Here is a 24,252-nt window from a genome sequence, read left to right as displayed (position 1 = left end):
GAGTGAGTGTGAGTGTGTGTGTGTGTGTGTGTGTGTGTGTGTGTGTGTGTGTGTGTGTGTGTGTGTGTGTGTGTGTGTGTGTGTGTGTGTGTGTGTGTCTCCATAAGTTTGGCCTGCATGTACATTGTCTGTCTCGCCCCATCCCCCATGTCATCACGTCTGTCTGTTCAGCCCTGACCTTATACTGAGCCATGCGCTAGCAGTCTGGAGCCCCAGGCTCCAGCTATCTGTGTGCGTGCCTGTGGATGTGTGCGTAAGGTGGAAGTGAACAGTTTTTTTTTTAAAAAACATGTGATGCATATCTCGATGTGTGCTTTCAACTCATTACTGAATGAGTGATTATTTAACAAGTTATCAAGGCGCCACTTAGACAAATAAAACATTTTTTAATAACAGGTTACAAATGAAGTGTCCATATTGATGTGCTCTTATGTGGTGTAGCCGGCTGGAGTGTGTGTATACAGGATCTGAGCACCACAGCACTGTGGGCTCACAAGGCTTAATGTCCCAGAGGGAGACACCAATTAAAATTCCAGTGGGAGACCTCCAGAGCATTTTAAACTGGACAGGCCAGCCAGAGACCACACCGCCTCTCAACCCGTGATAAGAGCAGACTTGATAAGTTCTTGTCTCCAAACTGACTCACACAAGCACGCACGCATGCACGCACGCACGCACCCCTTTCTTTTTTCTTACACACACTTTATTTTTCTTACTCTAGCTTTCACACGCTCTCTCTCCCTATCTTTGTCTCAAACACACACATTAACACACACACAGGCATGTACACCATTCTCTTCTCTCACCCACACAACAGTAAACATGTGTCACCATATCACACCTACTGTTTGTATGAAACCTGCAGACAGACAACAGCAGCACGTCTCACGAGTGCATCCAGAGACGGGTGGTGGCTCTGCACACACTCTTACGGCGCTCTCTCTCTCTCACACACACACACACACACACACATACATACATACTACACATGGCGTGCCAGCAACGATGCCTCCCTCTGATAACATCTCCAACCGTTTGAGTTCAATATTTGACAAGGAATCATACGACCCGGACTTGTATGTGCTCAGGCGTGTGTGTGTGTGTGTGTGCGCGTGTGTGTGTGCAACCGCACATGCAAAGCAAAACATTTTACGGCCCTTGGCATTTCCATCCAAGCAGGATGCGCCTAATGCTTCCTCGAGGCTCAGGTCCGGCATCGGACAGGAACCTGAACCCTGCTGGCACCACGACGACACCCAGTGCCATCCCTACCACTGGCGCCACACTGTTACCAGCCTGGCACAAGACAACATGCAGCACGAACGCAGCGCTGTGCCCGCTCAGCTCAGAGCAGCGCCAGCCGGGGCCGAGCATCGGCAGGGTGCAGTTGGAGGCACCAGCCCAGCTCCCCGCGGACACACTCTGCTGACTAAGACGTCCGTGCCACGTCCTTCGGGAAGAGATTTAGCGTGAAAATCACATTAGCTCTTCATTGATGGAGAGCAAAGGGGGATGGTTGGGGGGTGGGGGGTGGGGGGTAGGTGTAGTTTGTGCTGCGCTGGCAAACTAAATAACAAAATAAATATATCAACAAAATGGCAGTTTTCCCTCCATTCTGAAGAGAAGGCACAGCCAAGGAAAAGGGGAATTGAGAGATAAGCCCCTTCCCCGCCCCCCTCATCTTCACCATGAACGTTCGGCCCGTGCAGTATTTTCACGACTGACAACACATTCTATTTGGAGTGACTCAATGGGTGCACCGCTCTCGACTGGTGCGTTTAGACTGCTGGTGGTGGCATAGATCCGAGTATCACTTCACAAAAGCCTGATCCATTTTCAAGTGCGCGTGCTGCAGTCCGCCAGCCACTTCCGAAGGGCACACACGTGCACTCACTTGCTCAACGAAAATCTGCATTTGGTGCGAGTGGCTAGTTGGGCTGTAACAGTCACGCGTCAAAAAAGCCTCTTCAGACATACGGTCAAGACCAAGACGGTCGAGTGGACGGTTGAGTGACCAGACCTGTGAGTCTGAGAAAGGAGAGAGGATGCGTGAAGCCGCAGCACAGGATGCTGTCGTCCCCTCATCACCGAGAGGTGGGGAACTGTAACCAGCCTGCTCTCTCCTCTGGTGAACACACTCTCCAAAGCCCCCACACTTCCGCTGACGCGCCTGTCATTTCATGGAAATACATTGCCAGCTTTGCTACTCCCTTTTTGGCTGAGTCTCTAAGGAGAAGCTCCTCAACAGCAGGTGTGGATGAAAAACACCTTTTAGCTCTGTGAAAGGTGGAGAAGAAAGAGAACAGTCTCTGCGTACTCGGGAGTACATCTCTACGTACCTCTCCGGGTACAGCTCTCTCTCTTCGAACCGATTCGGAGATATCGGGACATGCTAAAAACAGGCAACAAAACCGTAAAAAAAAAAAAAGACACACAAACATGCCGGTGAAGAATAACGGGCATGGATGGTGGGAACGCTAGACCAGCAAGTCCTCCTCTCAGAGGTCAGACCCTGGACACAATGATGGCCATCTGGTGCGGAGAGGAAGTGGACAGAACGGAATGGAACGGCGCTGCCCCCCCATGCTTCAGTGCAGTCCCAGATGGCCCTCATCATCGGGCCAGTGCCATTACTCAAGTGGTCCACATTCACATGGCCACCTTCGGAAGTTTGGTGGAGAGAGAGAGAGAGAGAAAGAGAGGGAGAGAGAGAGAGAGACAGACATAGAGAGAGAGAGGAAAGGTAGAAAGAAAGAAAGAAAGAAAGAAAAAAAGAAAGAAAAAAGACAGAGAAAGAAAAGTGGAATGGAAGTTTTAGTTAGAGAGAGAGACCACAGGCTTTATCCGAAGACAGACACGTGTGACATTTTCTTCCCTCGACTCAACTCCCTGCAGACGGTGGGATGTGGGAAGAGAATCTTCAGAAACTAGGCTATCAAAATACACGCATCAAGACTATCATAAATACGCCTGTCGAGACGCATGGGAAGAAACCCCTTGCCTAGCACGTCAACAGAGGCAGATGTAGCCTGCCTACTACAACTGTACTAATAAATCTCACCCTCTTGCCTGTCTTCTATGACTTCCTTCATGACGGCATCTTTTGTATTTATCCGTGGGGCAGACTACACGCTTGGCTGGCACGGCTGATTTCTCTGGAACTTACAACCTCCTCATCACCCCTGCAGCTGCAGCACCCTCAGTGAGGAGGAGGCAGAGAGCACGGCAGCATTAGCAGTCAGCGTTAGCAGTCAGCAAGGCCTGAAGCTAACTCAGGCCCTCCAGCATGCCCCCACATTCTTTTACTCACCCACGCAAACAAAGCACACACACATAAACACGCACAAACACACACACAAACACACGTGCACAGCACACACACACAAACACGAGACACACATACAGACACACACACACACAACAAAAACACACACAAACACACATAAACACAAGACACACATACAGACACACACACAACTCACACAACACACATAACACACTCTCTCTCTCTCTCACACACACACACACACACACACACACACACACCTCCTGGAAAAATCTCTGTCGACCGTGAGTTCCACTCTTTCCACGCCCTGCTTTCTCTTTCTGCTTCACTTCTGTAACTCGCCTTCTGCTTTCTTGTCCAGCGGGCACACTGACAACACAACCCCCCCCCCCCCCCCCCTCCTCCCTCTCATGGCCTTCAGGGACTTCAGAAGCACTCAGAGTTCTGCCGCTGAGATCTCAACATCTGACCGTAGAACACCACTCAACATTCTGTTGGTCACCAAAGGTCCAGTAACAAAAAACAAAACAGCAATTTATCTAACTGTACTGTATGTCCCACTTTTGAAACTCCGTGTTCTATTTTGGGTCATTCACAGCTCTTCAAACAGAGACTCATTAAGAACTGCCTACAGCATAAAGAAGACACACAAACTGTGAACCTCTGTAGTCTCCCTGGACCTGGTCTTTCAGTTGATATGAATGTATACACTGGTGAGGATGTCTATCTGTTTATCCTGAACTTGAGAGTGCCGGGGATGTCTGCTAACAAGATGGACAGGAGGACCACAGGCTAGACAGACTTAAGGAGAGGCTCAACGCTGAGAGTGTGAACAGGAGTCGGCGGGAAGGTGGACACTGCGGAGGGGGAACACAAGGTCATGGCAAGACACCCAGACCCTGATGGAACTGCCACTGACCGAACCTGACAGCACAGGTGAAGTGTGGACTCACTCGAGCACAATAGAGACAAGAGCAGGAGTGTGGGGGAAAAGCAGGAGGGGGGGGCACACTGCACAGCACTCGATCATTCTAAGAGGAAGAAATCTATTGAAATGGTGGTGCTGCTATTTTAGTACACGCTGTGCTGCGATGTGTTGAAAAGCAGGGCAGTGGACCGACAGAGTGCATTCAGCGGTAACCTCTCCAAACCGCAGAGTCACACCAGGATGTGTGAAGACATCCTGACGACGTGAAACCAAGCTGCCATGAAATAATATGGTTAAGTACAGTGACAGGTAGCATTGTTGTGATGCCAACATTGGCACTGGTGTAGGGTTTCCTGATCTCATAACAATGGTACACATGTAACACAAAAGGAAATAAAGTGTTGATTAAAAAGTAGATAGCATAGAAATGAAAGTGCTATACTGCTCACTTCTAAAACGAGTACTGTTTTGATTTGACACATAGAGTACACGGACATGGAGTAAAATACACACAGTAGGCTAATACTCACTCTCGCCATGTGTTTAAGATGTACGGGGACATTTCATTCAAACCAATTAATAAAGGATGCACTGGTTCACTGTCTGCACCCTTTTTCAACTGATCGGCCAACTGATAGACCAACTGACTTGATTCTTGATAATTTTTCTACACAGTATTTTGAAAACGGCAAACGGTAAAATTGTTTGTTTTATGAAAAAAACAATAGAGCAAAATGAATACAAATACACTGACAAACACAAACACTTTGACAGTACTTTTGGGATAACCAAAAAAGTTCAAGAAGCAGTAGCTTTGTCATCCGCGCAACAGAACTGGGTTATGAAACTCGGCACCAGGTGTTCGGTGAGCCATGACCCGCGGGCTGCGCTGAAACTTTCTGAGGAGCTGGACAGAACTGGGTCAGAACCAGGAGGCGCAAAACTGAAGATTTACAAACTCGTACTTTTTCACATAACAAACCACAAAGAAAAAAAAATACATGTTGGACACGGACAAGTGGACAAGGACAAATTCTCACCCACTGGTGGACAAAAAAACATAATTCTATTCTATATAGATATCTATAATATGATTAGTCTTCTTTAAGCCTCTTTTGCTGCTATATACGGTGACACTCAGAAGGCCTTTGACAGCTTGGTCCAGTTAGCTAAGCCCAGTTCATCACCATCCAATAATTGTCACCACCAGATCAGCCTCATTTCCTGCCACCGTCCGTCTGGCTGACATTGTGCTCAGCAACAGGAGGGGAAGGGGCGGCTGCTGAGGGCTCGGTCTCGGTGATAGACGCAACACAGCTGGGAACCTCCGGGAAGAGCCAAATGAGCCACAGTCTGACGGTCAACCACAAGCAAAGCGACAACTACGTCCCTCTCAGCAGAGGACAAACAAGCGAGCATCTAACAGTGGTCACTGGGGTGTACTGGGCTGCTTTTAGCGACACAGCTAAAGCCAATGTGTGCGCTCCTAATTGCGGTTCTCCTGTGGACTTCTGGATTTCAAAGTCGAGGGGAAAAGCTGAGGGGCTGACCCGCTTTAAAGCGTCGGTTCGTCCTGATTGGGCTGCCTACGCGCCGGACACAGGGCATATAGGGGGGGAAATAAGGATGAAAATTATGTCAGGAGGGAACAATTGAGAACCCTGCTGTTCAGCATGTTCTTTTTGGGTGGTTTAGGAAATGCAGAAAGGTCTTGGGAAGAGCAAATGTAAGATATAGAGGGATCAATCTATGTTCGTCCTTTTTTGTTGTTGTTGTTATCGAAACAAACAAACAATCTGAAATATATCTAAGACAACAAATAAGACAACACACAGCATTCAACCACATTCACTCCCCCCACCCCCAGGTCTTGCTCCCCCCGCCCCAGAAAGAGAGCGATTCGGTTAACTGATACAGCTCAACAAAGATGACAAAATTTGTATGCCCAATTAAGATGGGAGGTGATCCTCCTTTTGAAAATGTTGTGTCTGTTTTGCACAGATCTTCCTTTTTTTTTTCTTTGCATCTGGCTGACCCTCACTACTGACTGTTTGACAGTAAAGGGGTGGAGGAGGAGGAAAGAATGTCAGCCATGCATGATCTCAATGGTTCCACAGGGCACATTTGTCACATATCAAACACAACAGGCACTGGGGCTAAAATGAAGTAGTATGCAGGCAGCATGCAGTGATGGTGCTCATATTTGCACACACGGTCTACATGCCCTGATATGCGAGCTGCTCCCTCGTGACGGTAGTTTCCATTGTTATAACTATAACTCAGGGCCTATAACTCCGGGGCTGGCCAGCCCTAAATGTTAACGCTGAGAATGGCAAAGACTCTGTCTAATTGAATGTGACAGGATGGAAAAAGTGCTTCACTAGAACAGAGGGTGGAAAAAAAACAGAAAGTAATGGCGATGAAGCACTGCGTATATAACAACTTATGACGCACAAATGAGTTTTAGCGGGAATTGTCTCACAGATATCCCTCCATTGTTAATGCACTGTGTTCAAATTCTTCCTGGAAGATGTACAAAGATCTGAAGGCCAGGCATTACGGCACATGAGCAACTGCTGCGGCAGAAAAAAACAGGCATTGAGTCTAAGTCCTTATGACTGCCTCCTCTGGATTTTCCTGTTATCTAAACAATGGTGACTGCACCTGTAAACAACTAGGACTGACTGACTTCCTGGTTCCTTCTTGACATGCAGGACAGGTCCATCTCCGAGTTCTCTCAGAATGTCAACTGGTGGTGAACAACCAGTGGGAACGGTCCTATCTATGCTCTGTCAACAAGGAACCCACAACGGCACAGAACAATTCCATCCCAGCGAGACACACAGCGGTCTCCATGCCGTTATTGTCCATCTCTACTGGGATGGTTAATTGCTCGACTCAAAGACAGCCAAGAAGCCTGTGTTCTGTCAGCAAGTACGAATTTCCATTTAGGGACGAGGTCCTTCTCTGGGGCTTCTCATGTGGGATTTATGAAAATGAAGGCATTAGGAATAGGAATGAAAACCTTAGGTGCAATTCCCACCAACTGAACTGCCCCACAGTTTTACTGCCAAGACATGTCCGTCAGAGACAAACCTCTATGGCTAAAAAAGCTTTCATATCGGGGAATGTGCGTTCCTCTAACGGAATCTCATAAGGCTTTACCGAAGAAATAGAACACATTTTGTATCACAAATCAAATTGAGGGTGGATGGGGTGGGTGGCGGTGGGCTGTCAGTGTGTGTAACACACACCTCAGCTCATGGATTTAGCTCATAATCCCAGAGCCGAGCAACCATCTTTTCTACGTTGCCAAAAACAAAGCCCAGAATATAGATGTGGCAAGCATTCCAAATGTCCACGCTGTGTCTGCCAGCAAGGTTCCTACAGTTTGGGAGGGATCGCTCCATGTGAGGGAAAGGGTTTGAGTGTACGCCTGTGTGTGTCTGTGTGTCTGTGTCTGTCTGTGTGTGTGTGTGTGTGTGTGTGTGTGTGCATGACAGCTGAATTATAGATGGGGCCTGGAACACCTTCCTGTGCGTCTCCCGTGCTGGTAAGGACACCTGCTCACAGTTCATTCACCCTACAAAGCACATGAGAGTGGTGGAGGGCAGAGACAGTCACTGGCCACTGGAAACTCACTCCTAAAGACACTCACCATGATACAACTACACAGAGAACACATCATGGAAAAACATCACACCATCATTATAGTTCGTATCCACGTGAATGAAACAAGAGCAAAGAGGCGTTTGTTTTAAACCACTTTGTAGTTTCATTATAAGCAGTTAATATTTGCTCTAGAAGGATTACAAAGGGTCACACCTTGCAATCCTGGGAATAATCACATGCTTGATCAGTTGCATCTCATTTCGTTGAGAATAACCAGTATGAATTCAGCTGAAGCATATATGGCTGTGGCAAAAAAAACAATGCAGATCATTTCAGACAGATCACCAACCCATTCCACCGTGATTGCACTTGGATTCGAATCCAACTCACTGCGACCTGGAAAAAACAACTGGATGCTTATTCTCCGAGGATCTAGCTTATAGATCTCCAGCTCAGGTAATGACACCAAGCCGATTCGTGTACCATTACTGCGAAGCTCCATTCACAGGCTTCAAATCAATGAAACACGACCTCTTTCCAGTATGGTAACTCAATAGCATTGTCGGCATCCCCCTGTTCAAAGCGCAGCCATTAAAACTATTCATCTCTTCTCAGTGTGAGCACTCAACGTCAAGCACTGTGGAGCCATTAAAGCTGATCCCACCACCAATTCAGGCTAAATACCACTGACAAGTGGCGGAGAGGCCAAACTTTAGCCAAGTTGAGCCTCTCATCTAGTCAAAACATGCCGAGCGCCAGGGAGTGAAATAACAAACGTATGAGTCAGACGGTAGGCTATGGACAAACAGCATCTAATCAACATCTAATCGAGAAGAAAAAACGGGAGACAAACACAGAATGTTCTGGATGGTCACTGCCATGGACTTGCCCATGCTTGGTTACAAATGAAAAGAACTTGGGAGCACTAAAGGTCAACATGATTTACGACGTCTGGATACGCCCCGTTCTGCAGATATGCAGATTAAGGACATTGTAAATGCTCTGGAAAAAACGGAAAACGCCAGAACAAGTGGCGATCCTAGCTTAACCTTTCTGATGGGAGGAAAAGCACATAAATAACCCTGAAACTCAATGTACCAAAAAGCACAGTTTGAACGAGCTCAACTTTTGCGACCAAAAGACAAACTGCTTCCTGACAGCTGTGCCCTACCAAAATGGCAAAAACTACAATCAACTGGCGCCTAACTCCCACCAAGCTCTCTTTCTCTCTCTCTCTCCTCTGGCCATCCTAGTGATGCAGGCTGGTCAGAGCCCTGGGCTGGGCTTGAGCATGCAGCTGCCATTAGACAGCGTGAAAAGCGCGGCACGATCCATCAGCCCCATTGATTTCAGATGATTCCACCTCCCAGCACCCTCACAACTGCCTGAGATCTGTGGACGTGCCGCTCGTCTGTAGACAGCATGTGGACAGCATGACCCACTGGAAAGCGCACTACATTTTCTCATCGATATCATCGGCCAGCCAAGCCACAGACGTCCGAGAACACTCTAAACTGTCACCACTAGCATCAGCTAGCCGCGCTACATCGGCAGGCAAGGTTTATTGGCAGTCGTGATAGTCTGCTAATGAATGCAGTTTTCCCATCATTATAGGATGGATTTTTGTTCCCTTAATTTTTTTCCCCTCAATTCCACATAGTTTATAATGAGGAAGATTCTTATTTTCAGGAGGTGTGCTTTCTACAGGTGAGATGTTTGATATATCCTGATATATACCCACGGCTTACATGTTAGTCAACCGATTATTCACCAGTAATGGGCTTAAAGGGTCGCATGGATTGGTTTCTAAATATAGAGTTGACCTTAGAAACTCAGCTGGACAATCTTACCCACACAATGTGATGTCCGACCTGCAATGTGAAGAACCATGATCCTAAAGCGACCATCTAAACCAACGTCAAATATTTGATTCTGTCGGTGCTGTTAAGAAGGAAAGGTCAATTGTCTGATATGCATAACTACCGGTAATCGCCTGGATTAACCATCTCTAATCCAGTGGCTGATGCTGTTCAGCTCAGATGAAGCTTCGAAGGATACATATTAATAGAGTGAGCCAGAGGACTGAAGAGAGCTGATCAGGTCACCAAAACATAACCAGTTAGCATTTCAGGCTCTTCTAGACACAAAAGTAGCGCTATTGAAATAGTGTACTGCATTTCCTGTTGTGACGTTCAAGCGTTTCACTCACATTCAGGAAACATGGATGCTCGTCTCTGACAGCTCCATGAGGGGCAAACCCACTCTGCTAAAATAACACTGACCTAGCTGTTGAGACATTAATTTTTGGACCTTATCCAGAGACCTCATACTCCAACCTCATTTATCCACTTTAAGCCAATTCAAAGGCACACAGCAGTTTCTAACAATGGGTGTCACTAAACTAGATTCACATGCACTGTATTTAGGACATTCATTTCATTTTTTTTTATTCCCAACAGACATGGTTCCACCCCTTTTTGAGCAGACAGGGGGGCGGTTAAATCGTAGAATGCCCCAGAATTTCCGAGTGGATTGGTTGTCTATTTGAGGAGGGCAGGGAAACATTTGTGCCGAAAGCCCTGTCCAAAATCAATACCTGCTCTTGTGCTCTGCCACTCCCACTAATACCCACACTTCACAGCCGACTGACTGACAGCGCTTCTCTTCCTGCAGCGGCACACATGCAGGCCCAGACAGAGTGCTAACATGGGGACATCCAGGGCAAAATGGCAAACATGAATGCACGAGGCTGCTGAAAAGGTTCTGCTAGATGAATGAGTCACTCTAGAAATGGGGAAATGTGAAGAGAGCACACACACACACACACACACACACACACACACACACACACACACACACACAGCTCACACACACACACACACACACACACACACACACACACACACACACACACACAAGCACACACACACACACACACACACACACACACACACACACACACACACACACACACACACACACACACACACACACACCTCACACACAGCTCACTCAATGGCTTTGTGATGGGGCTGCTTTTGTGTGCCTTGTTAATTGTTCCTCTGGTTTAATTACTGTCGAGTACATGCAAAGCCGAGGCTCCATTCTGCACAACCAGAGGAGCGACACTGCAGAGTTTAACAAGAGAGATCAGAAGAGCACCCAATACTGATCCATACACTTCTACTGAGTTTGCCGTGCTGACAAACTCCCACGCATTCCAAAGTCTCTAATCTGCCCATCTCTAAATGATGCATACTGACCTCGACCAGACAGCTCAGTGATCCTCAAGGTGTATATCTAGTGGCGACTAGAACTAATATTTATTCAACGCTGCCACTACATCCTGAACAAATGGAGTCACTTAAATGTAGATAAGCGTCTGTAAGATACGGAGGCTCCTTTTCCCACAAACTGGTTTACTCTGCTACTGATATTGTTTATTCTAGTGAGGATACACCTTTAAACAACAAATGTGTACTGATGGAAATGATCAATGGTATTAAAATCAACAAGAAACTCCAGGATAAACATGTTTTTTTTCCCCGATGAACAATCGTTATCGTTAATTCATCTGTAACTGTGCCCATGCACTTTGGAAATGACACTGTGCAACCCAGTTCAGCTGCAGCTCAAAAGCAGCCACCCAGAACACACTCACAACGCCAGTGAAAGTGTGGGGGATCACACGCTCAGCCACAGTTTCAGAGTGCAGGACAACATGCAGTGGGTCATCTGCCAGCAGAGAGAGAGAGAGAGAGAGAGAGAGAGAGAGAGAGAGAGAGAGAGAGAGAGAGAGAGAGAGAGAGAGAGAGAGGGAGAGAGGGAGGGAGAGAGGGAGGAGAGAGAGAGAGAGAGAGAGAGAGAGAGAGAGAGAGGAGAGAGGGAGGGAGAGAGGGAGGGAGAGAGAGAGAGAGGAGGGTGGAGGGTGGGGCAGGTACAGAGGGCACATGAGGCACTAGGGTGTCAGTCAGGTCACCTAGGGTAGCAGGGGAGGGGGGTGGGACTGGGGGCTTGACACAAGGCCAGGGAACACTACATCCTCATTCCTCATTCTTTCACTCCTAGCAGAGCTGAGCAGCACGTCGCACAAGTGATGCACAAGGAATTCAGCACATCTGAATCAACCACTTGCAGTGCTGAATGAGAAGGCGTAGCACACTGTACGAGTGGAGGGCTAAACTGCACCATTCAAGTCGCACATTCGCAAGCCAGATTATTAATAGAAAATAAAAACTTTGTTTCCATAGCAACTGTTATAGTCCATATGGAAAGTGTCTCCACCTGTTGCCAAGACAACCAGCCCACGATGAACTCGCAGCTGAGCAATGCTGTGAGTGAGGCAGTGATCTTTCCATAAACAGCCTGGACTACTGGAAGACAATGGAGATAGGAAAAACTGGCAGAAAAAAAAACACAAAGGCTATCTGTCGAATAATCACCTCATCTGATCTTGGCTATTCAGAAAAGCTGGGAGGGTTTTCAGCTCACAGTATCAAATCCAGATGTTCCACATTGTCATTAAAACAGATTTCCATCTTGAGGCCAGCACAGATTGGCTTGCAAGATATCATTAAACAAGAAATGGGACTTAAATTAGCACCAACCGTGGAAATATATATCCCTTACACAAATAAGGAAAAACACAACAGTTCCAAGTATTCCAGATGGAAATAGCCCTTTCTTGAGTTCTAAAGTAAATGCAGTCCCTTATTTGTATCCTCCCTTTATTTCCTGCAAAGGCGTCTTTGGACATGACCTTATAAAATGTGAAGAAAAAAAACATACATTCCTTATTAAATGTTATCTTGTCTTGTTCAAGATTCAAGATTCAATACTTTATTGCCTTACAACACAAAGCAAGTTGCTAGGGATTTGCTTCAGTTGTGCTCACGGCAGAACAAATCCACAAAGACATAAAAGAAGACATAGCACATATACTGTACAAGGTGATATAAAGAGCAAGTAACACAAGTTTGCAATATGGAAGAAACTATTATCACTGGAGGAGTTCTTCTGTAGAAAAGTTGTTAACTGCCAGTTAAACTGCCCAGAACGGAGTGGAAAGGATAAAGTGAAGTAAGCTGAACTTTTCCCCCCTCACAGACACATATTTCCTTCTGTCCGCCAGCCCCAACATCCCCCCTCCCCCCTTCCTTTCTCTCTCTCTCACTCTCACTCTCACTCGCCCTGTCTCTCTCAGGACCTCTGCAGAGAGGAGGGTCTGGCCGCTCAACTCTGGGAAGATTCCATCCCCATCATGGCTCTCTCTCTCTCTCTACCCCCTGGAATTTTGGGAGCCCCAGAAATCCCACTCTGCTCTTCCCAATAGATTTCCATGGAGGGGTCAGTTCACACATCCACCCAGGAAACAGGCCAGCAATGTCACCCAGAAGAAGGACCCCATCTTTGGAGCAAACAGCTAAAAGTAGTCCTGCTGCATCTGCAACTTCTTAAAACTGTCACTGGCCCCTGATCTCAAGTGGGCTATCAAAGCATGACATTCTCCTTCTCCTTTTCCTAGACGTTTTAGGCACCATTCAGAATGTCACAACACACACACAGGCCTTCCAAGCTTTCAAACACACAGTTCTCAGCTTGACGTCACAACCGAACAAATTCAGAACGTATGTGGTTATGTTATGTGGATATACAGAGGACATGGAGAACATTTTGTGGACACATGTCATATTTCATGGGCAATTTTAGTATAGAATGAGTTGAAATGTAAGGTCTAAATGTGGTACTCACGTCCCAAGAACCTCTTTAAAGTCATACATCTCCTTGATGTCAGCTGTTTTCTTTTTCCATGAGCGTCCATCTTGACCCAAGGGCATTTTCCTGTTGTTACGGTCAACTACAGGAAAGCTGAAGAAAAAATGTGAAAAAGAAGACATGTCATGTACAGTGGGCTATCTATCTGGACATCTGCAATGTATAGACGGACAGAATTACAGGTGTTCATTTTTGTTCAAGTGAAGTTCCCAACTGGTCATTAAAATACACAATGTCTCAAGCAGATAGAGTCCTGCCAAAGTTGATGTCCACTTACTATATAAGAGAGAGAATAGTCTCTGGCCTTTTACCCTGAACAAAATCATTCAATGCAAGTCACTCTTACAAATTTAGCTGTGAAATTTAATAGAACACCAGCAGCCAAAAGCATAAATAGCTTAAGGAATGCTGCAAACCAAGTTTTCAACCAGGAAGGCTTTTTGTCCAGAAAGCCAGGACAGAAAATCAGATTGTCTGGCCTCTTCTCTTTTGTTTGGTCAATGAGTGAGATGTGTCTACAGGTTAACTGGACATAAGGGGTACAATGCAGACGTAATATACCATGTCTGTGAGATACATTCAGATTCATGTATTTATTTTGCTTGCTATGCATACCCAACTTTCCTTGACCTTTGATGTGGCTTTCTTACAAGGTGACTGACTATTGAAAACCACTCCAGTCAGATGTCAGCATGTCTTTCAACAGTTAGGTAAGGAAATTAAAAGTTCTACAAGGACACTTAAGTAAAATGATACAGCACACACTCCAGGGGGGTGGGGGTTGACTGTTTACCATATTACCATAAAATGGTTACTTTGTGCTCAGTTTCATACACTGATCTAGCCTGGCTAGCACCTACCACTCTCAAATGAGACGTGGTCTGGCATCCAGACGTTCATTTTCTCGTATTTGAAAAAATGCCCAGATCCGTTCATTGGGCGCCACGGATGCCTATCAAATGCGTCTGTGCATAGCTCATTATGGTCTTGCTTTCTCCCCTGTTCTGTGATTGGTCGCCAACATCAGGCGAAAATTTGGGTGTTAGTTTCCAGACTGCCTTAGCTGCGTGATTGAAATCACCGCGCAAGGCAGGATGGGAACACCCAGGCTAACACTGATCTCTAATAATAATGTAAAATTCCTCATCAAAGTCTTTCATAATCATTATAGAGTACATCAGCGAGAAGTTGGACAGGAATATGTTAGAGGGCATAGATCTTTACAGCGACTGGCTAGACTATCCATCACAAATACATAGCCTAACCTTTCTATTTGTGCCCATTTTTAGTAGCAATCTGACAACCTACATGTCAACTAATGGGCTACAACAACTCCAGCCACTAGAACTTTCCAAGAACAGTCGAACAGCGTCTATCAGAACTTCTTCTGTGTACTGCTGACTGATATAACTGTGCCAAGTCTGGCTGCTACACATTTAGAGGTGTCAGGGCTAGGACTGATTGATGGTGCACAGACCACTGGACTACAACAAACAAAATATCTACTCATTTAGTAATGCTGGCCACATGTCACAGTTACAAGCCATTTAAATCAATTGGAACTGTCTCTTGTAGACACCTGTGGGTCAACATGTCAAGTCCTATTGGACTACAATATCACAAAAACAACATGTAGATTCAAATGCCTTGCTTAGATTTCTTTCTACTGTGCCGAGTTTAATGCTTTGACTGATACCCGCAAAAGGGAAATAGGATTATAATCGTAAATGTACAAACTCCATAACACCCTAGGTTAAGATCTACATCTAAAGACGTCTCAACAGTTGAAAAGATTTATGTTTTGGGAGGGACAACATATAGATTCAAATGCCTTAGATATCTTTCTACTGTGCCGAGTTTAATGCTTTGACTGATAGCCGCAAAAGGTAAATAGGATTATAATCGTAAATGTAAAAACTCCATAACACCCTAGGTTGAGATCTAGATCTAGAGATATCTCAACAGTTGATAATACAAAGATACATGTTTTGGGACAGATGCCATCAAACCAGATGCCAGACACTTCATTCACACATCATTCCATGCTTGTCGAAGTGGACAGGCTTGTACTAAATGAACCAGGGAGGCTGAAATTTGGAGATATCTGGTTGGATGAAGGATGGGTTCATCCTTTCCCTATGAGAGGAAGGGGGGCATCAGTAAAATGTTGGCCATAGTGCCACTGTAGAAGCGCACTTGGAGGTCCAAGGCCCTCCTTCAGACTGGAGCTGTGCAAGTTTCCATGGCAACCCAAGAAAGGAACCACGGTAACTGTGAAACCAAACTGTACCGGCGCACAAAAGCGACAGGTGCACTATTTATTTTTGTCATTTGGGTCTGGCCTGAAAACACACACGCACACATGCACGCACGCACACAGTGATGGAGGAAGTTTCAGGACATTTTTTGCAATCCTTCCGCTAAAGCAGCTTGGTAAGAAGCAAGACGAGGAACCAAGAATGTACTATAAAACCCTGCACTGTGTTCAAGACCACAACTGGGCCTAAGTTTAACCTCTAATGTTCACACAGGAAATAACGAAACAGCATGACTTCTTCAAATTCACTGGCCTGCTAGCGGTGTAGTGTAAACCCACGTATGGGTCAGGTTATTAAAGGAGAAAAAGGTCATTTCAAACAATGGTAAAGGTAAAACTCCACACACTGATACGTTTAGAATGATTCTACCACAGAAAAGAATTGTGAGAAATGTACGGAATATATATTATCCTCTCGTACACCTGAGAATAACTGACGACACTATTCATTTCAAGATAATTGACAAGATGCAAGTGCTGTTCTAGATTGGTCACAGCTAGCACTTTTTGTATTCCTGCACAAATCTTACCTTATGCCAGTGTCATGAGAACATCAGTGAAGAACACAAGAACCATGTCAATATCAACATGAGCATGGCAATCGTGTCCTTTTAACACAGTTGTAAATACAACAGCACTCTGACATTCATGATTACTGCTTGTCCCTCCCCTGGACACATTGAGCATGCTGGGTTTTTTCTCACTCTGGTCAGTGCAACGTCCAGCCAAGGATATGAATGCCAAACAGATTCCTGATGATGTTCCTGTTTTGACATGTTTTTCCCTTGACACCTTGCAACCAAATGCAACACTGTGGATGCTAATGGCATGCTAAGAACTCAACGGTATTTTGTCATCAAATATTTCACCTTGACTGAGGAAGAAAATAAAGTTTTGGACGGGCACAGAGATGAACATTCATGAGACAAGAGAGGTGCGCTTGAGTGATAAAAAATCAAGGGAAAAAAACACAGGCACGGATTGTTCTGGATTTCGTTCATGGGTATGGGCAGAGGAACAATCGTTTCAGAAGAGAGCATGCAGGTTGAGCTATATACACAAGGAACCAGAGCTGGAGAGGATTGATTGTGTCAACCAGGACAGGTGAGGAACCGACCAACACAAGACGACTGTCTTTAAGCAGTTAATCTCGAAAAAACAACCGGATAAAGACTTTGACACATGAACTACAATATCTACAGTTATTGAACATGCAACATTCTCATACGGATTGTGTGAATTACATACAGAGGAACGTGATACTCACTGGTTTCCCATTGCTGCGCAGTGAACAGAGAAGACACACAGAAAGTGACACAACCACCTTTTAACTGGCTGGGTCGGGGCGACGGGAGTCTTTTCTTGGTCATGACAACCCGTGACACACACACGCAGTGGCTGGCCTGGGCCAGTTTTTGCGACACCCTGCAGCAGCAGCAGCAGCAGCAGCACTTCGGGACCTCCCTTTGCAAGCGTGACTCCACGGTGCTCGCGTTCTGACAGGATGTGGGAGACACTGTGCGCGCACGGTTTCACTGCCGGGCCAAACAAGGCACACAACATGCAGCTGACATCTGCCATAGGACAATACTTTCACTTTCGAACACCTACTGACATGACTTAAAACACAGAGGCTTCCCTCTCCAGCACAATCTGGGGATATATGACACCTTTTTCCTTTATTTCTATTCTATTTTTAATAAGGACCATCTCTGTCTGAATTTAATACAAGTCCAAAGACCAAACCAGTCAGCAACATCTGCTGCAGCTCATGGCACACAGACACCATCTTTGGTCATTTTACACAGTTTTATTGTCCTCTTATCAGTCGCAATGGCAGATAACCATCGGTTCCTGATTGAGAGGCATTCTGCATTTAGTTTAAGTGGTGATCAAAAGCCACGAGAACAGGTTTTGAGTCATGAGGTCAGTAACCTCAAGAGAGATCTCCTCTGCGCCAGAATTATAGCAAATAGTCACCTTATGTACACCCCCACACTGATCAACAATCAAGATATGGCCCTAAAAATGCAAAGGCAATGCGTGTGCCTACCATAAACCTATGGGGTTGAGCAACCAAGACCACATTTCTCTTGGCTGCCAGTTTCAGTCATTTAGAAAGAAAACTATCATCAGGCACAACAGAGTTCAATCAATAGTCAAATGTGGGCCAGATCTAGGCCACAGGCCCTGGTGTATTTATCATGCTGTTATGATCAGACCGTTAAATGGAAGTGTGTTACCTATGAGCAGATAGGAAAAGAACATGCCGAGTAGGATAAAGAATTCCCTCTGGCACACATTCCCAAGATCAAGTATGCCTATAGGGCTGACCACAAGAAAACCTGTTCTAATCTTGACCACTGCTCAGTGGTTCTCCTTCGGACTGTTTACCGTAGAACATCAAGCTGATGTTAGAGGTGCGGACAGACGGAATAGCACATTCCAGACGTTGCTGATTTCAGGAAATAAGTGGGTTACTTGTAGTTTGACAGGTCGAGTTGCAAGCTGAAACTGTTCCTCCAACATTCCAACTGAGCCACTGCAACGGCTACATAGTCCAGCTCGAATACAATAATCAGAATTAATTAACATTTTTTTGTAGCATCCTCCAGTTAAACTAAAATGGAAAACTGTTGTTATTTCACGTCATAATTTCTGCTTTAATAACCACGTCCGTCTACTCTCAACACACTGATAAGGCTGACCCTTCTAGCCCCGTGTATGAACTCGCAGCACCATATGCATAAGTGATGCTCAACTATCAATTATTGATTTCCAAAAATTCGTCGCGCTTGGTAAAGACAACAATCAAGCAATAATCGGGAGATCTGTTTCACTGCACATATTACCACTATGAGTTGAGTACGCCCATTCCACGCGATTCAATTCAATGTGCAACTCAAGTCAGTAGCCTATTTGACAGGCTACTTCCTACGATAACTTACTACCGAAACCTTCTCGCCGCTCTACATGACTTCCCGTGCATTGCGCAAGGTTAAACATGAATTCAACATTACTCATAGATTTACCTGTAAATTGGTGGGTCTTGGAGATTCGCCTCTGTATGCCTGTTTCGAATAGGACAGCCCTCAGTCTGCTGAAGACTGGATCCGCTGACAAGCCCACCAGTAGGCTACTTTCCTGACGTCAGAGTGATCGGTAGAAGGAGTGGCTTGACCATGAAGAGGGACGATCTGTTCGACCCTAAGCCAATAGGAAGCTCATTTCACTCAGGTATAGCTGTAATTCGCCACCTCTTCTCTGGCATCTTGCCATTACCGGTGTACACTTGTCCACCATTGTTACTGTACACTGTATTTTTTTTCTTCTTTTGATTTATTTTACAGAAAATGATTTAAAACGTGAAGTGGTATGAAGAATGTACATAATAGGCCACCGCATCGCGTGTGTTGAGAATGTAGGCTAGGCCATGATTATTTCTTTTTAGTTTTGTTTTTTAATTCACTGTTTTTATTATCAAGCAAAGTAATAGGCTAGGGCTGTTAAGCTCCAAAACACACACAAAAAACGTGAATTTCAGTACCCCCACACCCACCCCAATCCAACCCATCAGATCTCAAGATCTCACAAGCTGACTCTGGAATGTATCCTTTTGATTTCGAGTAGCCTAGGGCCTATCCTAGCCTACAAGATGCAAAGCTTCCAGCTTTCGACTGCATGTTTTTAGTTAGTTAGTTAGTTAGTTTGTTTCATTCATAAAATCAGACCATTAAAATATGTCTATTTGTGTCTACCTATAGGCTATAATCTTCTTTCCGGGAAATTGTATTTTAACCACATAATGTCTCGACTTCTTTTAAGACTTAAGAATGTTTGGACTCTCTCCGGAGTGAGCAATATAGACTAAACAAAGCAGATACGCAGCTTGAGAGGCTGAGAAATTCCAAGCCCCATTATTGTTGAACAACTGCGCCACGCAGTGCCCAATTGAGGTACAATCCGACAGTAGGCCTAGGCTATAGCTGGGACAGACTGTTCCAAGTGTTTCCTTTTTTATTATGGCTTATCTGGATGTCATAAAGGTCATTATAACATTAAACACATACAGCATTAAGGAGACAGCTAACGATAATCAATTTGAATTTGAATTGAATTTATTTTTATGATGACCTTTTGAACATTTAACGCACATGAGTCATGACAGTTACTAATCTAGCAGTGAGTGGGTGGCGGTCCCTTTCTCAGCCCCCTCCCCACACACACCTTCATTCATATTTCTAATAACTGATCATTGCTAATGGACTCCAACACTTTGATCATTTTAATGTTGGGTTGCTCTAGCATACACTCAAGGGCGTTGGAGGCATTTCAAATTGGGGGGGGGGGGGGGGGGTCAGGGGGTTCTCCCCCAGATTTCCTTTATTATGGTGTATTCTAACAGGTGGCCTTCTGGAGAAGGGCTATACCTTTGGTTTGGTTCACATTACATTTTGACTCCACAAGCGAACCTGGCTGAGCTGAGCATGCTCTCCAGAGTGCAATTGCACTGCATTTGGGTTAAACCACGGCGTGTGTGTGTCTGTGTTCTAATATCATAATTAGTATGTGTACTAATATCATAATATTAGTGAGTCCTATCCCACCTTAAGGTCTATGGCTCTGACTCCTACGTAAACTAAATGAACCTATTTCAATATCTGGATTATGTCCCAAATGACAAGAGAAGACAGTGCTATTAAAACTGGCAACACTGCTGGCTGATTGTTAAAGATTGACACTTGACAAAATTGAAAAGACAGACAGAGACAGAGAGAGAGAGAGAGAGAGAGAGAGAGAGAGAGAGAGAGAGAGAGATCCATGTGTTCTCTGAATATATTTGTATACTTTTTCCAAATAGTCTGAAATACAAATATTACAGTAGCTTTAATAACTTTGTCTGCTGCACATTTAGAATATAAGTTCTAATATGTAAGAAATTGCCTATATAGTTTATACTCTCTTTTCATGCGATTCAGAGTCAAGCAAATATTGAAAAGACATTTTAACATTTTAAAATTTTGTGTACGGCTGGCGAGGTGCACAATAGCTGTCAGAAGTTTTTTTGTTTGTTTGTTCTCTTTTTAAAAAAAAAAAAAAACGTCCTAAAGGAACCAGCCAAGCAAAACGTGTAGCATCATGGACTGAAAATTCCAATAACCAAGAACAACCCTGCAGTTTCACTTTACCCACTAGGTGGAGCCAAAACGACACATAATAAGCTGCAATTGTACAGCATCTTTAATAAGTGGGGCACTTAACAAAATGACAGAGAAAAGAAAAAGAAGAAGAAAAAAAATAAACAAAACAATTAAAAAAAACATCAGATATTTAGAACTAAGTAAAGACGAGAATTCACAGTGCTGTGAAATAAGAAGACCCTGTAAATAGCAGCAGTAGAACGTACAATAATGTGAAGAAATAGGATATGTGAGAATAAATGAGTTAGCTAAAAGCTCTCATGTTTTCAGGTCTTTTCAAAAGATATTTACTGAGCTCACCCGTTTGATGTAGAGCTTGTGTTTGATATGTGAGTAAATGTGAGCTTATAATGACTGTAAGAAGGTAAAAACAGCATGGTGTCATGCATATTATGATTATTTTGTTGCTATCTTAAGTCATAAAGATCTCAATTTAAAAAGACCAATTCAGGCGTGTTCCTGTATCTATTTGATGCAGTCAGTGAGATCGACATGTATTCATTCTTAGCCATCCAAAACATATTCTGCACAAGAACAAGCAAAAGGCACATTTCTGTTTGCTTGCCATCTGTTTAGGGAGAGTGAGGTGGTGGAGATGGATGCAACCCTAGGAGACTACTACTCTCCAACAATGCTCCAAAAAAGAGAATAACCATATGGAAAAGCTGAATACATTGCATGGCATTGCGCCCATTACTCTATCCCTCAGTTAAGAGTTCGACACAGCAGGGGGGGGACTTCCGTGTTCAGTCAACACAGCAAAGGAAGAAAGACCTATACGAGTCTGCATGGCAGTAAAAGGGGTCTGACCCCCCTTTTTGGCTGGTCAGCATCCAGTATTAGGGGTGGGAATTGGCAAAAGAATGACAATTTGATACTATTGCGATATTTGGGCCACAATCCGATATTATTGCGATTCTAAACATATTGCGATACAACAAGTATTGCGATTCGATTCTGCGATATATTGCTATTCATGTCTCTCATATTGTTCGTAGGCATTACAAAAAATAAGGAAAATAACACTGTTCAACTCACTTTGTCATGGCATGGTGCATATCAAGGTCCTTACTATTTGCTTTTTGTTGTAAACCGAAACACACCCACACTTTCAATTTGAAATTGCCGTTGAATGCACAATAAAACGGCACAACAAGTGCCACCTTGTGAGCGTAGTATCTTGAATTTCCCCCTTGGGGATCTATAAAGTATCTATCTATCTATATATCTATCTATCTAGCATATTTAATGTGATCAGAGTAAACCCTGAGTAAACTCGCCTCAAATAAAAGTAAAATAGATAATTAAACTATATAATTAAGTATTGCGATACTTTGAGCTACTCGTATCGATATAATTGCATGCACAAAATATCGCGATACTGAACAGAATGGATTTTTTCCCCCACCACTATCCAGTATGCTTGCACTCTCAGGCTGGATTTGGTGACCATGATGAGTCCCGGAAGCAGCTTCACCAAGGCAACAAAGCCGTGTCTCTCCAGGCCGAATGGAATTATTGTAACAAGAGCAACTGGCGGTGGTCCTGCGGCATCTGCCACTTCAAAGCCTACATCAATGGAATACGGCTGCTGGTACACACAGATCACACTTCACTCACCTGGCTATTAGACTGAAGAGGACCGAAGTGCCATCTGGCATGGTGGCATGAGACTGCACGATTAAAACTTTGAGGTGCACCATTTAGACCAAGACCAGACCACCACCACCAGAAAGCTCAATCTCTTTTCAATCTCTCAAGATTAAACATTAGTCTGGGGAGTCTGATCTGTATATTCTACTGCACAAGAGACATGATCAGCGGGTCATTTGGGTTAAGCCATCACGGTTTGAGCTCAATATAGCCTATAGGCCTACAGTTAAAGAGTAACTTCACCCCATAACTCCACCCACTTCATATTTCTGAAAAAGGCTTTAAAAATGGGCAGGACGTTCTGAAAATTGGAAGGTAGTGCAGCACTGCTGCAGCCAACCAACCATGGTGATTTCATGTCAATCTGGGAATGAGTGCTGGCTTATCACAGGTAGGCTAATCAGGGCAGAAGGTGTTGGGGCGTTTCATTCCTAATTTGTAACGAGCCGGTGACGTAGTGACGAGAAGTGCAGGACAACGTCAGCATTCCAATAGTATTTTGAACCAACATGCCATGGCATGTTTCAACCTGTAGAAGGCGCGGAGAGCAATATCTCCAATACAAAATCATACGAAATGTTACTTTTGTCGAGAAACATGATTTTTGTCATTAACCCTGGTAATAGTGTAGGTCACTACTAATGAGCAATTTCAATCAATCAACAGCTCAAAAAACATATTTTAGGGTGCAGTTACACTTTAATATTAAACAAAGACTAGGCTAAGTGCCAGTTTTAGGCAACATAGCTAGCGGTCAAATTGGATAAAGATGGACATAAACAAAACATTGGTACTGCCTAGTTTGAGTTGCTGCAGCTATAACAGCCAGGGATAGGCTTTGGACAGGCGTCTGCCAAATAGCATAACCATAACTATAACTATAACCATAGGCATTTCTGATGTATTTCATATACAAAATAGTTTTGTTGTCATTTGTATTTTAATTTGTTGAAGAAAATTGTTACTATGGAGCCTTTTACTACTCTAGTCTTTTAGGTTTTCTTTTTGATTATTCTTTAATTATGTACTTTACTTTTTAAACTATTATTTAACTATTGTCCTTTTATGTTTTTATGTATACTATTGCATTGTGATTTTTCCCTTTAATATTTTTTATTTACGATTACCCTTTGTTTGTTTTTTCTGTAAAGCACATTGATTGACCCCTGGGTATAGAATGCACTATGTAAATAAACTTGACTTTGGTCAAGCTTGGGTTGAACAAAGTCACTTGTAACTTGCCTTGGTGAGAGTCTATGCTATGGGAATGTTGAGGGGTTTGTGTGTTGTTGGGGGGTGATGTAGACGAAGCCAATGCTACGCGAATGTAAGCATGAGTTTTTACCTGCAATTATTTGAAAGGCTTAACATTAGAATGTCCTGTGATGCATGGAATTACAAGGTCCTGTGAGCTTACCCTCACTTTAATTAATGTAAGTAAACTACTTACTCTGTTATCAATATTTGTCTTGTATTGTAA

At 44.3% G+C, this 24,252-nt stretch overlaps 1 protein-coding gene across 4 annotated transcripts in view; it reads right to left on the bottom strand.

The window, feature by feature from the left end:
• The window catches only part of camk1b (calcium/calmodulin-dependent protein kinase Ib), a 43,317-nt gene that overhangs the window by 18,322 nt on the left and 743 nt on the right, over positions 1 to 24,252 (bottom strand). The window contains exons 2-3 of one of the 4 annotated variants that reach the window (XM_062545862.1): positions 18,951 to 19,125; positions 13,578 to 13,694 (exon numbers count right to left, since the gene is read on the bottom strand). In XM_062545862.1, the coding sequence (XP_062401846.1) occupies positions 13,578 to 13,663 (86 nt within the window). In that variant the 5' untranslated portion in view covers positions 13,664 to 13,694; positions 18,951 to 19,125. The other 3 variants (XM_062545861.1, XM_062545864.1, XM_062545863.1) reach the window with 3 other exon arrangements.

Source organism: Sardina pilchardus, chromosome 9 (assembly GCF_963854185.1).
Source record: "Sardina pilchardus chromosome 9, fSarPil1.1, whole genome shotgun sequence".
Classification (NCBI taxonomy): domain Eukaryota; kingdom Metazoa; phylum Chordata; class Actinopteri; order Clupeiformes; family Clupeidae; genus Sardina; species Sardina pilchardus.
Note: the sequence above shows the minus strand (reverse complement) of the source record. Positions and strands in the feature narration are given on the sequence as shown.